This window comes from Clarias gariepinus, chromosome 6 (genome assembly GCF_024256425.1).
Source record: "Clarias gariepinus isolate MV-2021 ecotype Netherlands chromosome 6, CGAR_prim_01v2, whole genome shotgun sequence".
In the NCBI taxonomy this organism is placed as follows: domain Eukaryota; kingdom Metazoa; phylum Chordata; class Actinopteri; order Siluriformes; family Clariidae; genus Clarias; species Clarias gariepinus.
Window position 1 is genome coordinate 24,281,061 of NC_071105.1, and position 15,245 is coordinate 24,296,305.

The 15,245-nt window shown below is 39.4% G+C and overlaps 1 protein-coding gene across 3 annotated transcripts; it reads right to left on the reverse strand.

Moving 5' to 3' along the window:
• Nucleotides 1-3,574: 3,574 nt before the first annotated feature.
• Nucleotides 3,575-14,671, reverse strand: LOC128526877 (E3 ubiquitin-protein ligase RNF182). Of its 3 annotated transcripts, XM_053499076.1 has the most exons (4): nucleotides 14,450-14,671; nucleotides 9,407-9,453; nucleotides 5,495-5,752; nucleotides 3,575-4,914 (listed from the first exon to the last, which is right to left on the reverse strand). In XM_053499076.1, exon 4 carries the CDS (start codon nucleotides 4,911-4,913, stop codon nucleotides 4,152-4,154), a length of 762 nt encoding a protein of 253 aa, XP_053355051.1. In that variant the 5' UTR covers nucleotide 4,914; nucleotides 5,495-5,752; nucleotides 9,407-9,453; nucleotides 14,450-14,671; the 3' UTR covers nucleotides 3,575-4,151. The 3 variants fall into 3 exon arrangements, with proteins under 3 accessions (XP_053355051.1, XP_053355049.1, XP_053355050.1); XM_053499074.1 differs by having other exon boundaries at nucleotides 3,575-5,752; XM_053499075.1 differs by lacking the exon at nucleotides 9,407-9,453 and having other exon boundaries at nucleotides 3,575-5,752.
• Between the last annotated feature and the right edge of the window lie 574 nt (nucleotides 14,672-15,245).

The following is a 15,245-nucleotide window of genomic DNA, read 5'->3' on the forward strand; positions in this document are numbered from 1 at the left end:
CTTGTATAGAATAAAGCTTCCCCTAAATTATAATCTAATATAATTAATAAGTAAACCCACATAGTTGAAAAATATTCTAACCTTAGTTTCATTTAGAACGCCATAATTTCTTCTCATCCTCAGCACTGTGTTGTCAGTCTCACATCTCAGCTTCACTGTCTCTGAGCTGACTCTTGGCAAACACTATGTAATCACCCTATACTCCACGTCCTTTCCGATGGCTTCATGGAAGCTGTTGGTCTTCAGGGAGATTTTCTTCAATTAGTCCCGAGCAGTGCAGCTGATGCTCTCCAAAGCAAATGGCTGCAACGTCACATGTCTGAGGGAGACCTCTTCTTAAAATAAACCCACAATCATGGAAAGAGGAGTGCTCTCTATGTTGAACAAGGTTACATCCATGTTTGGCTTCCATTGTCGCTATGTTTTCTGTGTGTGCTTTAGGCACACTTAATTGCCATCTGGGAGAACTGCGTGGGACTGCAAGGGAACAGGCCGGGATCCTTTGATGACCCCCCTGTGGCTCTACAGGCTTGTTTGAACGCAGTGGATGTGGAGGACCCTTGACACTGTCACCATCCCGCAGGTGTAGTATCCTCAGCAACCTCCCTCGTATTAGCTTATTCAGTTAGCAAAACATCAGAGCTGCAATAAGCTGTTTCTTAACATTAGGCACTCGTTTTCATACATCACATTATTGATTTTACATTTCTGTTGTTTTTATTTTTTGGGAATTTAGATTTAATAAATCAATTCCACACAACCTACGCTCTCACTTAATTGAGCAACTAACATGACTGAATAGTGACAACTGTCACCTGTTAATGCCTGATTCAGATTATGGCAATAAAACCGGCCATGTGCTTATGTTTTGCTTCACATTACAACGTTTGGTCAGTGTTATTAACTCAAATGCTCTGCTTTTTAACACTCAAATTAACATATAAGCAATTTCACAGCAAAATGAGATAACTCCATTTTTTTGCAGTTTTGAGGGGAATATACACTGAACAAAAATATAAACGCAACACTTTTGTTTCTGCTCCGATTTATCATGAGATGGACTTAAAGATCTAAAATTCATTCCAGATACACAGTATTACCATTTCTCTCAAACATTGTTCACAAATCAGTCTAAATGTGTGATAGTGAGCACTTCTGCTTTGCTGAGATAATCCATCCCACCTCACAGGTGTGCCACATCAAGATGCTGATCTGACATCATGAGTAGTGCACAGGTGTACCTTATACTGCCCACAATAAAAGGCCACCCTGGAATGTGCAGTTTTGTCTCACAGCAAAATGCCACAGATGCCACAAGCATTGAGGGAGCGTGCAATTGGCATGCTGACAGTAGGAATGTCAACCAGATCTGTTGCTCGTGCATTGAATGTTCATTTCTCCACCATAAGCCGTCTCCAAAGGCGTTTCAGAAAATATGGCAGTACATCCAACCGGCCTCACAACCGCAGACCACGTGTAACTACACCAGCCCAGGACCTCCACATCCAGCAGGTTCACCTCCAAGATCGTCTGAGACCAGCCACTCAGACAGCTGCTGAAACAATTGGTTTGCATAACCAAACAATTTCTGCACAAACTGTCAGAAACCGTCTCAGGGAAGCTCAACTGCATGCTCGTCATCCTCATCGGGGACTTGACCTGACTCCAGCTCGTCGCCGTAACAGACTTGAGTGGGCAAATGCTCACATTCGATGGCGTCTGGCACGTTGGAGAGGTGTTCTCTTCACGGATGAATCTCGGTTTACATTGTTCAGGGCAGATGGCAGACAGTGTGTGTGGCGTCGTGTGGGTGAGCGCTTTGCTGATGTCAATGTTGTGGCTCGAGTGGCCCATGGTGGTGGTGGGGTTATGGTATGGGCAGGCATCTGTTATGGACGAAGAACACAGGTACATTTTATTGATGGCATTTTGAATGCACAGAGATACCGTGATGAGATCCTGAGGCCCATTGTTGTGCCATACATCCATGAACATCACCTCATGTTTCAGCAAGATAATACACGGCCCCATGTTGCAAGGATCTGTACACAATTCTTGGAAGCTGAAAATGTCCCAGTTCTTGCATGGCCAGCATACTCACCGGACATGTCGCCCGTTGAGCATGTTTGGGATGAGCTTGACCGGCGTATACGACAGCGTGTACCAGTTCCCACTAATATCCAACAACTTTACACAGCCATTGAAGAGGAGTGGACCAACATTCCACAGGCCACAATTGAGAATCTGATAAACTCTATGCGAATAAGATGTGTTGCACTGCATGAGGCAAATGGTGGTCACACCAGATACTGACCGGTTCTGAGTCCCCAGACCCCCAATAAAGCAAAAAACTGCACATTCCAGGGTGGCCTTTTATTGTGGGCAGTATAAGGTACACCTGTGCACTACTCATGATGTCAGATCAGCATCTTGATGTGGCACACCTGTGAGGTGGGATGGATTATCTCAGCAAAGCAGAAGTGCTCACTATCACACATTTAGACTGATTTGTGAACAATGTTTGAGAGAAATGGTAATATATATATATATATATATATATATATATATATATATATTTTTTTTTTTAAATAAGGCAAGAAGCATTGCAAACTGATTGCAGTTTTGTGCATGGTGTCTTGCACAATGGTGTTAAAAAGCAAAAAATACAAAAATATTTTGTATTCACAATAATTTTAACTGTAACTAGTTCTAGTTTCATAGGAACTGCTCCCTATCATAGTACAGGCAAGTTCCATTTAACCAACACCTTTCCTTATACACCTCTTGTACACTTATGCACATTTACCGTTTTGTAAAATTAATTCTCTGCTTTACCACAGTGCGTATATTATGCAACCCATGGAGCTTTGTTAAGTATATACCATGTTCAAACAACATGCCAATTGCATAACATCCTATTTTACAGAACATATTGTGGACATTAAGTGCTGCACGTCCACCTGCACATTCCTATTACTGCTGGAGTGACTGCAAAGGCAGTGATAGATTATAAATGTTATTTCATGGCTTCAACATTTTCCATAAACATTTTAAATACCTTTAAACCACCCACATTAGCCAATGTGTAGAACAGGGAGTAGTCTAGCTTCACTGATCACATGACAGGAAGAAGCGACCGTGCTGGCTTGTCACAGCGCATTTTGCTTTGCTAAAACATAAAGGTTTGAAGCTTCTAAAATATATAAAGGTTATATAGTATTTTTCCAAAAAAATTTTTTTGTTAGAAACAACCTGGTGTGTCAAAGAATAACATGCCCAAAATAGCAATTTTATTTAAATTTAATAGTAAAAAATATATATACTGTATGTGACTGGATGAACTACAACAGAGGACTTCTACAATAGCGGAACTGAAGATTTTTAAAATTTAGACTAGCTGAACTACTTTTTACTTTAGTAGTACTTTTGAACTACTTTTAGTATATTTACTAAATACTTCCCCAAGCCTGCATCCTGTTCATGTATTGCCATTTGCGACTTACAATGTCATGAACCAATATCCATTAGATTGTATTTCCAATCTTTATTGAATATCCATTAACAGTTTGGATGATCTGAAGGCATTTGCTCATTCTCATAGCAATGACAAACACATTATTTCATATATACAACATTAAAATATAGCTTGGGACTTCGCATGCCTTACAAAGGCAACTAGGAACTTTGACAAGTATATGGAGACGATATTGTAAAGTTACACAACAAATGGATTGTCAAAAGTAGGGAGGACATATTTCACGTTATGGAACAAAGTCCATAGTTTTCCATGAAAGATATGATTCTCATTCCCTTATTAGTGTTATGTAAAAGGATCACAGTCATGTTAAGCCTGAGCTAACAGGTACAGAATAGAAACAAACCAACAAACAAACAAACAAACAAACAAATCAACAGCAATTTTTTGGCAGCCGTAGCTCAATACAAACAACCTGCACCGGATGTCAGGATGTAACAGCTCATTCAAATGTATAGTATGTATTGCCCTTTGTATGAACTGAAGATGGTTGAAAGTTCACTTCTAAATGCTGGTATATTCCAGTGCAACAGTAGATGAGCTATCAGAGCAGAATGACATATCTGTGATTTTGGCTTGGTACACACTGTTTAAAGACTGATGAATCACACACAACCTATGTAGCGATGGCCTCCATGATCTCATGGCACAGGCACTGACAGAAGCCATAGAACACGCAGAGGACGAGGGTAGAGGGCACCAGGCTGACCAGGATCACTCCCAGTGTGAGTTGCTGAATCATGAGCAGGTAGATGCCCAGGGGCAGCGAGCTGAAGTACAGCAGGCAAAGGAAGCCCATGACAAACCGCGGCACAGAGCGCGACGTCCACGCCCGCCACTTCTGCACAGGCACGTGGCATGGCAGCGAGTCCAAGCTAGGCGGCCGATACAGACGCACCATGTTCAGCATTCCGGTGGAGTCGGGTGAAGTTGACTCGCCTGGAACCTCCATGATAGTGATGACCAGGCAGTCAGAGGAACTGTGGGCCTGCTCTCCTCCTCCTCCTCCTTCTCCACTTGTTCCTATTTCTCCACCACTTAGACTGTTTGGGGTGAGCAGAACCTCACCCACAGGCATCGAGCCGCTCTTCCGCACTCGCTCCTGGTAGGACAGGATGGCCAGGATGTTACTGTCATCCTGCAGGAGCCAGATTTCCTCATCGGGTACATGTGTCTGATGGCGGCAGAACGGGCAGCTGACGGTGCCAGGTGATGATTCCATCTCAGCCATCTTCTTCAAGCACCGAGCGCAGACACGGTGCAGGCACGCCAATAACTTCGGCTTGCGAGCGCGGGCATCGTAGCGGCTGTAGCATATCTTGCATTCTAGTTCTTCCACCGTGTAGACCATGCCTTCTGAGTCTGACTTGTTACTCATCCTGAGAATGTAGGGAATGCAATGGGGATTTTGAAATGTAACAACAGATCGGTATTTAACTGCCCAGGAAAATGTTCTCCTGACTTTTTTGTCAGATTGTGCATTAACAGCCGGGCCTCATTTTTTAGTACAGCATTTATAATGCTCTGATGATGACAGCCATATACAGGACAATAGCTTGTAAACAGTGGAAACTATAAATCAATTAAACACTGATGGCCTGGAAAACATTATTATAATCACACATTTTCACAGTAATACATGCACACAGACTTTTTCGTGCATCATATATACTTTACATTATACAAATATATACTGAGGTGTTTTCCTTGGAGACAAGAACATAATGACAAGCAGTAAATTAGGCAGTGGTGGCTCAGTCGGTTAAGGCTGTGGTTTACTGGGTTACTGATCGGAAGGTCGAGGGTTCGAGCCCCAGCATCGCCCTTAACCCTATCTGCTGCAGGGGTGCTGTAAGCTGTCTGACCCTGTGCTCTGACCCTAGTTTCCTAATTGGGATATGCGAAAGAAGAAAAAAAATTCACTGTGCTGTAACGAACATGTGACAAATAATTAAATACTGGTTATGGAAGAGGTGCTAATGAAATGGTCCAGGCCGTTGATAAACCGCTGCTGTTTTCAATTCATTCTAGTTCACGATCCTGAGATAGAACTGCTGCTGACGGGACATCCATGAGTAATATTTAAACTGGGGGAAATGGATTGGAGTCTTGATCGTGTCAAGAGTTAATGAGGATTGAAAAGAACACATTTTAAGTCCATCGAATATGGAGCTGCGACTCTTCAGAGGACAACAAGATGCAGACGTTTGCTTTGTCCTGAAACAAGAACACAGACAAAAAAGCGACAGGCATAATTAACAATCCTAATAAAAATATAGTACATTCATAAATAATTATAGTATCTAACGGTTTCAATAAAGGGTTCACTAACAGCAATGTTGCTGTCATTATATTCTCACAGTAAATGTTACTGATATTCCCATGAGTGAATCTCTAAAAATCGAGAAAAGGTAAACTATTTATTCTTTTTATTTCGTTTGGTCAGTGTTATTAACTCTAATGCGCTGATACATCAGTTTTTTAACACTGAAATTACCATATGAGCAATTTTACAGCAAAATGAGATAATTTGAAAAATTTTGAAAAAATGAAAAACATCTTCTTTTTTTTTGCAGTTTTGAGGATAACAAACAAATCACCAGCAATTTTTTGGCAGCTGTAGCTCAATATAAACAACCTGATCTCATGGCACAGGCACCAGGCTGACCAGGATCACATCCAGTGTGAGCTGTGAGCTTTTTATTCTTAAGACAGGAGGAATCCTTGATTTGACCTTCATGGGTAAAAAAAAACACCTTACACTGTGCCTAGACCATGTTTATTCCTTTCCTTCTCTTTTATCAAGCCCATACTTTCAGCTATATAAATGTGCCACTTACTTTATAACTGGGATTGTGTGTGTCATTTTGATTGTCATTTGTGATATACGTAGAATCGGACAGAATTGCAGTGGTGTTATTTTATGCCACTTAACAAGAGGACTGAAAAACTGCACAGGCTCCTCAAATGTGCTGACAAAATTCCATGGATGCAGCAGGTGTAGCATGATGTGGTCCAGGATGAGAAGCTTGCACAGATAAATGGTGGTGTAAATGGGCAGGACTACAGAAACCCACATCTACGGTTATAACTCAACTATACAAACATCTGCTTTACCACAAAGTAGCCCCCCTGTGTGAGTCTCTCTGTCTCACTTTCTCTCTCTCTCACACACACACACACACACACAATCTCCGAGTGCAGGTTGTTAGAATTTGAGCTAAACTATAAATAGCAAATCCATGCTGAAGGAAACACAGTGAGCCTAATATACCACATAGCCCCCCACCAGCACCACCAAATACCCTTGATGACTGTGATAAAGAGTATACTACTCCATCTTGGTCTCACACAACACACAAACATGCACACATCCAACCCCGTAAGGAGAGAGGAGACAGAAATTATGACTGTCACTTTGTATGGCAGCTTGTCTCCAGGGGACATGATGCAAAAAGCTTACATAAATTGCAGTATGGGATTTACTGAACACAAGCCAATGGGTTTTGTCCTGATGTCTAGAATGTAGAGATGCCATGGATAAAAAGGCGTAGTCCCGGCAGGCTGATTTCACTATTAAAAATGCAACAAGCCAATACATGCCTGAGGGCACATCTACATTTAGCTTAGTAATCAATGTAGCTGATTCTTTCAGCGCTACATGTTTACTGCACTGTACGGAAATTTACACTGAAATTTTAAATTTAAAAAAAGCTAGTTTATTGAGGAAAACACCTGTATGTGCGCATTCATTTTTTCCCCATTTTACATGTCCGTCTTTGTTTAGGAGCTTTATCCCGAGTGGAATTACAAGGACTTCAGCATCCTAGCCTGACCTCCGTCCTGTTGTGCAACACAAGCCAGCAGACACACAGCTCAAAGGTCTATAATAAGACATTCCCGAGAGCTTAGGCTGATACGGAAATCTCGGTCCCAAAAAAACAAAACAAACAACCAAAAAAAAAATAATAATAAAATCATAATCATGATTATCACAGTTTTTGATTAGAAACATCAAAATCTATGAAAGACCAAATGTTGCATAAGAGCTCATGTTTTTTATGCATGCTCATTGAGTGTGTTTTAATGTGCAAGAATGGCAGAGATGTACAGGTAGAGATGCCAACAACGTAACAAACACCATCTGTGTTCCTGTCCTGTGGTCGAAAATTACACAAACCAGCCATTCTGTGCCAATATCCATACTGTTTTTGGGAGCATGTTTCTTTTAAAAAATCATATGTGATTTTCACAAATCCTTTATTATCTACAGTCCTTAATAATCCCCAATACAACAAAAGACTTATACATATGTACATATAATATAACGACAGAGTGTTTTTTTTTTTTTTTTTTTGCAATTTCCCAAATTTGTATAGGTTAAAAAATATATAATGTACTGTACTCTTATTTATCAATTGCTCATTTTTATATTTGATCAACTTTACCACTTATATGTATATATAAGTTTAATTTTACTAATAATTGCTTCATGCTTATACACTGCTTGACAAAAAATAACAAAAACTCTAAGATGTCTAATGTTAGTGGATATTGCAGTTAAGAACAATCTAATGTGTCAAGCATATTGCCTTTGTCCAGCAGGTTGATACAGAACCAGAATAGATTACAAGCTTTTAGCAATGTCAACATATCAAGACAAAACCTTAATTTATTTTTCAAAAATTATAATAAATCAAAATGCCCTTATATGATTTGCCTTTCTCTTATGCAAACATGTACCGTACAGTAGTTTGCAGTAGTTTTCTATTTTTACAAGGGTTTTGGTAACAGAATAGTTACATGTAGAAGACGTTTATGTTTTTATGTCTCATGCAAACAACTGTTGCATTTCTGTGTGATAACTCATCACTGACTAATAATAAACTGCAATATTCACAGTCGTGTTTAAAAAATAGTACCCCTTTTTTATTCTGTTCTTGTGTGTGTGTAAAAAAAAAAGCAAATACAACCTCAGATGAACAACAATATATACCTTTTTTCTCTGTTCCTTTATTTATTTCATAAAAATTCAGCCAAAAAGAAAAAACATGCGGGCAATAATAAATACCCCATAATTCAATAGCTTGTAGGTCCACCTTTAGCAGCAATCGTTTCCTGTATTACTTCATCAGTCTCTCACAGCATTCTTTATAACATTGCCTCAACATCACTGCATTGTTTTTGGTCACTTGTTTATTCACAGCTCTCTTAAGGTCTCACCACAGCATTTCATTTGGTTTGAGGTCTGGACTTGGTCGTGACCACAACCTTGATTTTTTACTCATTCTGATGGAGATTATCTAGGGTGTTATAGATCAGTGTCCTGTTGCATGACGTGATTTCGACTAAGCTTTAGCTGTTGGACAGATGGCCTCACATTTGCCTCTACAACACTCTGGTATACGGAGGAGTTCATGGTCGACTCAATAACTGCAAGGTGCCCAGGTCCTGTGGCTACAAGCCAAGCCCGAATCATCACCCCTTCACCGCCGTGCTTGGCAGTGCGTATGAGGTGGTAAGTTTGTTTTTTGGCCAAGCAACACTTACTTATGTCTAAGCCTTTTTTCCCTTTCCTGTGAAAGCAGTAAGGGGATAATTAGTATCCCTACATGTTTTTTTTTTTTCTTTTTGGCTTCATTTTTGTGAATTATACAGTGAAAAAGTGGGTTTATGTGCCTAATACTGAGACCCTCTACAATCAAATAATTTACTTTATGTTTTTACACAAATAAATATAAAAGAGAAAATATCAACTTTTGAACATGACTATATAAAGTCACTGCTGCAAACCCAAAATATATATTCTAATTAATTATTTAATTGACAATTCAAGTCATTTGTGGTTCAGACTGGTGACAGAATCCTCACCTGCCGCACACAGGGTCCAGATTCATTTGACCCCCAGACAACAGTAGCTGAAACAGGAAGAAGAAGTAATTCACTATTAAAGCACTTCAGAAATAATTGGAAGCATTAATGAAATGTAATCAATTTGTGTACTGAATTATACTTTTGACTTCTTGGAAAATGCATGTGTCTTTCAGCTTTGGTAGCTAAAGTTTACTTAAAAACTCCACACTGTACACTGACAAAGCAGAAAAGTTAATCTATTACAGTGTTAGTTAATGCAGTCGAAATCAGGTCAGCTACATAGTTACTCTATTCTCTATTAATCAGTCTAAAACAGCTTTTTAAACTCATTTAAATGTACTTAAAGCTGCATTATGTTGTTACATATGAATTGATTAATAAAAAAATGATTTGATATGATGACTGCTATTCACAGGCAGAGTTGTTTCTGGGTTTTTGGGATGCTATCGAAGTTTACTTCACTCAAACTATGGGCCAAAATGAAGTTCAACTCCATGGTGATATTCAAGATCTGGTCATCTAAAAGTGAAAGATTTTAATACTGTATAATACTCGGAAAAAAGAACTGATGTAGTTTAAACCATTTTTACTGGCTGAAAAACAACATACTTGCAGAAAACAAAACAGACTAGGTGGAATAGATGCAACCAGGTTTACATGGATTAGCTTTGGAGCTGTGAGGAGCATTAGAAAAAACATGTAAATTCACATCATTATCCCACCTTTTTTGTAATGCTATGTCACTGAAATGCACATTTATACCAACCCACAGGTGACTTCTGTGGTTTTTAGATTTCACCTACTGTAATGCTCAGTAAATGTGACAGTCATGTTCATGTACACTGTAAAATATTATTCCTGTATTATTCTTAAAATATTTGTAATATTGTGAAAAGAATAATGAGGAAAGCATACAATTATACTGCTTATGGCTAAAAGTTTGTGGACACCTGACATCATACCCACATGCATTTGCTGAACGTCTTATTCAATATTTAGTCTCTCTTTGCTGTTATAGTAACTTCCATTCTACAGGTAGGTTTTCCACTGGATTGAATTTAGAACGTGATTGTGGAATTTTTGTTTATTCCGCCACACGAGTCCTATGAGTAGACACTTGGTGCAGTTCATCCTAAAGGCGTTCAGTGGGGTTGAATTCATCCTCTGTTCATGAGACTAAAATTCTTCCTGAAATCATTTTTTCATCAAGCTTGTTTTGTGCACAGTGGCATTGTCATGCTGGCCCTTTTAGCTCTAGTAAAGAGAAATTGTTGTGCTACAGCATACAGTACAAAGACCTCTTATAAAATCAGGCATTCCCAAATTGTGTCACTATTATTTAGACATGATATTTAGTACGCTTTATGTAGATTGGGATGCAACAGAATTCTCTCTGAATGTGTTGCTTACTTGGCACTCTCAGCGCTGAGATTAATCGTACAACCTATATCAAAGAAATCTAGTGTCTAAGATACCATAAATTTTCATTAAAACCAATTTGACTCAACATTATATCAAGGAGACAAAAAGGGTAAAAATTCCTGGACAATTCAATAAACCCCCAGAGACATCAATTAAGAAGACACTGTAATAAATTATAATAGACTATAAACTAGAAAAGAGATGGGTGCTTAAGTGGACATCTACAACACTTGATAGGTTATTCCCTTGGTGTGCAATCTTGTAAATCCCAAGAAACATATATTCAATATTCAGCAGTATAAGCCATTCAGTCCCAGGTGGTTATTTAATGTGTTTCAATTAGTCCCAGTTGCTGAATGAGTTTGAAACCTTAAGAAGCCACATCAATAAAACTGTGAAAACCTGCATCACAAAGAAATTATACACTTTTTTGTTACATCTTAAGCGTTCCTCGGATGACACACTGACCCACACTTATCTAAAGGAGTTTGACTTGGAACCCTGTCTGATAGTGATACCATGTTCTAGTGCTCTATATACAACATATAAGGATTCTACATTGAATATTAATAAATCAAGCTGAAGAACACTTAGAGGTATATAATTAATTCAATTCACCTGGTGGTGGTTGTAGTGTTGTGGCTGGGTAATTGTAGTGTACTTATAGATCCAGTGTTTACCCTCTACATTCTAAGAAACCAAGAGCAAGGACATTGAGATGATTTTGTGGCATGTCACGATGTCAACACAGTATGCAAGACTGATGGGAAACTTTTAGATTGCCTTCATTCATTCTCTATACCGCTTATACTGTACAGGGTCACTGGAAGTCCAAGAGACTTTAGGCACCAGGTGATGTACACTCAGGACAGGGTGACAATCCATCTCAGAGCACAAAGACACTCATTCACGTACTGTAGGCAATTTGGGAGCACCAATTACGCTACTCTGAATGTCCTTGGATTGTGATTGGAAATGGGAAAAACATGCACACACGCACACATTTATGACGTAGTGCCAACCACTATGCCACACTGCCACCACCTTTACACTTAATTCCCTCCAAATTACTAGTGGCATTTATTTTCCCTATTATTTTGGGTCTGGCCAAATTCAAACAAACATTGCATCGTCAACAAATCATTTTTTTTTAGCTGTCTTTAGAATTTTATACAATAAATGGTAACAAATTGCTCTCAATATTTTTGTGGAAGTATTAACAACACCAACACCAACAACAACAAAATTATAATAATATTATTATTATTATTATTATTATTATTATTATTAACAACTATAATTTGGAGGGAAATAAACATGCAATAAAGTGGGTGATCCAGCTATTAGGACCTTTGACGAACTGCAAGATGGGCTGCATGAAAAATTGATCAGTGAAGCACTGGAATGTTTAATTTTAATGGGGCATTTAATTTGAACTGTCTCCCTCTCTTCATATTGCCCAGGAGAACTCTAATGTCTGCATTTTCGACAAACCTCTTTTCTGAGTTCCCAGAATTATACAAATTTATACAAAATGAGTTTATATATATATATATATATACAATTTAATACTTCTAAAATTATTGTAGAAAAATAACATAGTGTCATAATATAATACAGTATGGTTTGTTGAAGTTAAAGTTAACATTCTAAGTTCTTGAGCACAAATCCCAGGACTTTCAACGCAAAACAGGCAGGTTTACATGCTTGTAATGGAATATTCCTCATTTGTTAGTTATTTTGAATGAAAGCGTATGCCATGCATTTACTGCAGTGGAACAATTGCCAAATCAAAACAAGCCCATTTCAACATCACATAAAACCTTCTACCGCACAGGATAATTTAACACATCCAAAGAACAACAAAGAGTTTTTTACACTATTTTTACCAAGACACAATTACTATTGGCAAATATAACAGGTCGTCTTGCAGGTCTGCTCAAGAGTTTTGGGTGTGAGCCACATTCTATATTTATCTCCCGTCTCTCTAAAGAACAACCTGCAGTAAGGAGCTGACTCCTCTCTCTTAGCATTGTTATTTGATGGGACAGCTTGGTGGCACTCTCACATGGGACAGGAAGTGCCTGATAAATCCACTCTTGTCCACCCCACTGTCAGCTCAGAGCTGTCGAACTGACTGAAAGGTCATGAGTGGCCTAGTTTTGATATCACTCCCTACTTGAGGGCTCAGAGAAAAGAAACATGTCTTTATGTCCAAACCTATAGTGTGTGTCTATTAATAAGACTGAATGGTGCCCATGTCCGTAAGAGACTAGCTCATACTCTATGCATGTCTCTAAAAAAATCTGCAAGAGTGAGAAATAAATTAAGGTGCAGTGTCACTCGCCTTAGATGTGTTCCTGACCTTCTCATCCTTACCATTTCATTTATTTATTCAGGGTCATTTGTATGTTCGGTGTTTATTATATTTACAGCTGGATCAACATTTAAATGAATATATCATTCAAACTGTGTACTGTACAGGTGTCTAAACATTTTATAGAAAAAAAGTTCAATCAAGCACTCAAAAACTGTTAACAGGTCTAAGTAGAAGGTGATGCTATGTTTGATATCAGACCACCTTCAGAAATGTAATAACTGGTAACTATCCAAATAAGTTTTTTTGTTACAAAGAGAGGGCAATGAGACCACATAAAAATAACCATATTGTCCTTAAACTTGACTGTCACATTTGTTGATCAGTAATTAATAATAATAATAATAATAATAATAAGACTTGTTTTTAACTTGTCATTTAGCTGTCTTGCCTTTCCCTTTCAGAAGGGTTTCAAAACAGAACATGCACACAAAGTAGGGAAAAAAACTACTGTCATCAAACAGCATTTAATAACATTTCAATTAGGTTTTCAACAAATCAGCAAAAGATTAAAATATATAAGGGTATAAGAGAGGTTAAAAAACAACAACAACAACAAAAACCTATGGCCTAGTCCAATTTTCTAGCTTAATTAAAGCTCCCAGGATAAATTGTCTGGCTTGAGGCTTGGCTCTGGAGTTAAAGGGTCGATTAAAGGCGTTCGTGTTTTGCCTGTTTGTTCCCCTATGTGACGTCAGTAACCTACACTCACCGCTCACTCCTTTAAAAGACGGTCCAATTAATTAACAACCTCGACTGATCATAATGATGAAAAGTTCCGATTTCGGTTCACGTGTTGCCCCGGTCCAACAGGTACATGCCGTTTATACTGCATGACACATTTCCCCACGACATGGCTAGAGAACGATGGACCTGAACACGCCGCCTTTAATAATCCTCATAGCCCTGCTCTAGTCGTCAACACCGCAATCCAGGCTAATACACACGGAAAAGCAAAAGATTAAAACAAACAAACAACAACAACAACAAAAAAAAAACACCGCAGACTGATCCAGTCGCTGCCATCAGCCTACGTGAAAACAAGGTGCGTCCCTGTTGCTTCGATCAACTCCGGAGCCTCAGACCGATCACACCGCATTCACATGTCCCCCGTGTTGTAGCTACGGGCAAAATCAAATGGCGTCGACGACAGGAATATCTGCATCAAATGCACTCTCCGCTTCTCAGCCGCTTTAAGGTCAGCTGACATGTTTATGCTCGGGGAAGATTAGTGTACTTACCCCTCTGCCCCTGATCAGGGCATGGGAGAAGCCTGGTGAGGATCAGGAGCTCGAGCGAGCAACACGTCCCTGTCCAGTGTGCCGTGGTGAGTCAGGGTCCATGTCGATCAGGATGCCGTTGTCGGATGAGGCCGAGCGGTATCGCTCCATCCCCCTCACTGATCACTGCGGTAGCGCTACAGCATTCCAACTCACAAACCGGTTACTGTGGCAACACGCACGAGCCGGCGGCCAGAGCGGCGACCTACCGAGCGCGAGCACGAGAGTTCATATAATTAACACATACACTGCTGCATTAACACACGCGCGCGCGCACTCTCTCTCTATCTCTCTCACTCTCTCTCTCTCTCTGCTGCATTAACATTTACATACCTGAATTAACTCATACAGACAGCTGCATTAACTCTCTCACACACACACATTGCTGCATTAAGATTTACATACCTGAATTAATCACACACACACACACACACACACACACACACACACACATACAATTAACGTGTCCTATTTTTTTAACCAGTGCTACCTCAATTACTTAAACTATTGTTCATTTTTAAAAACACTTAAGCATTACCCAAGGTGCAGAAATGCTCACACATTTCTTTCAAAACTCACTAATTCGTTGTCTATACCACGTCTATACCACTTTATCCTATATACAGGGTGGCGAGGGCCCTGGAGCCTATTCTAGGAGACCCAGGCCACGAGGCAACCCCTGCGTGGAAAACCCTGGATCGGGTGCCAGTCCAACATCACAGGACACACAATCCCCCACACATTCACATGCTAAGGG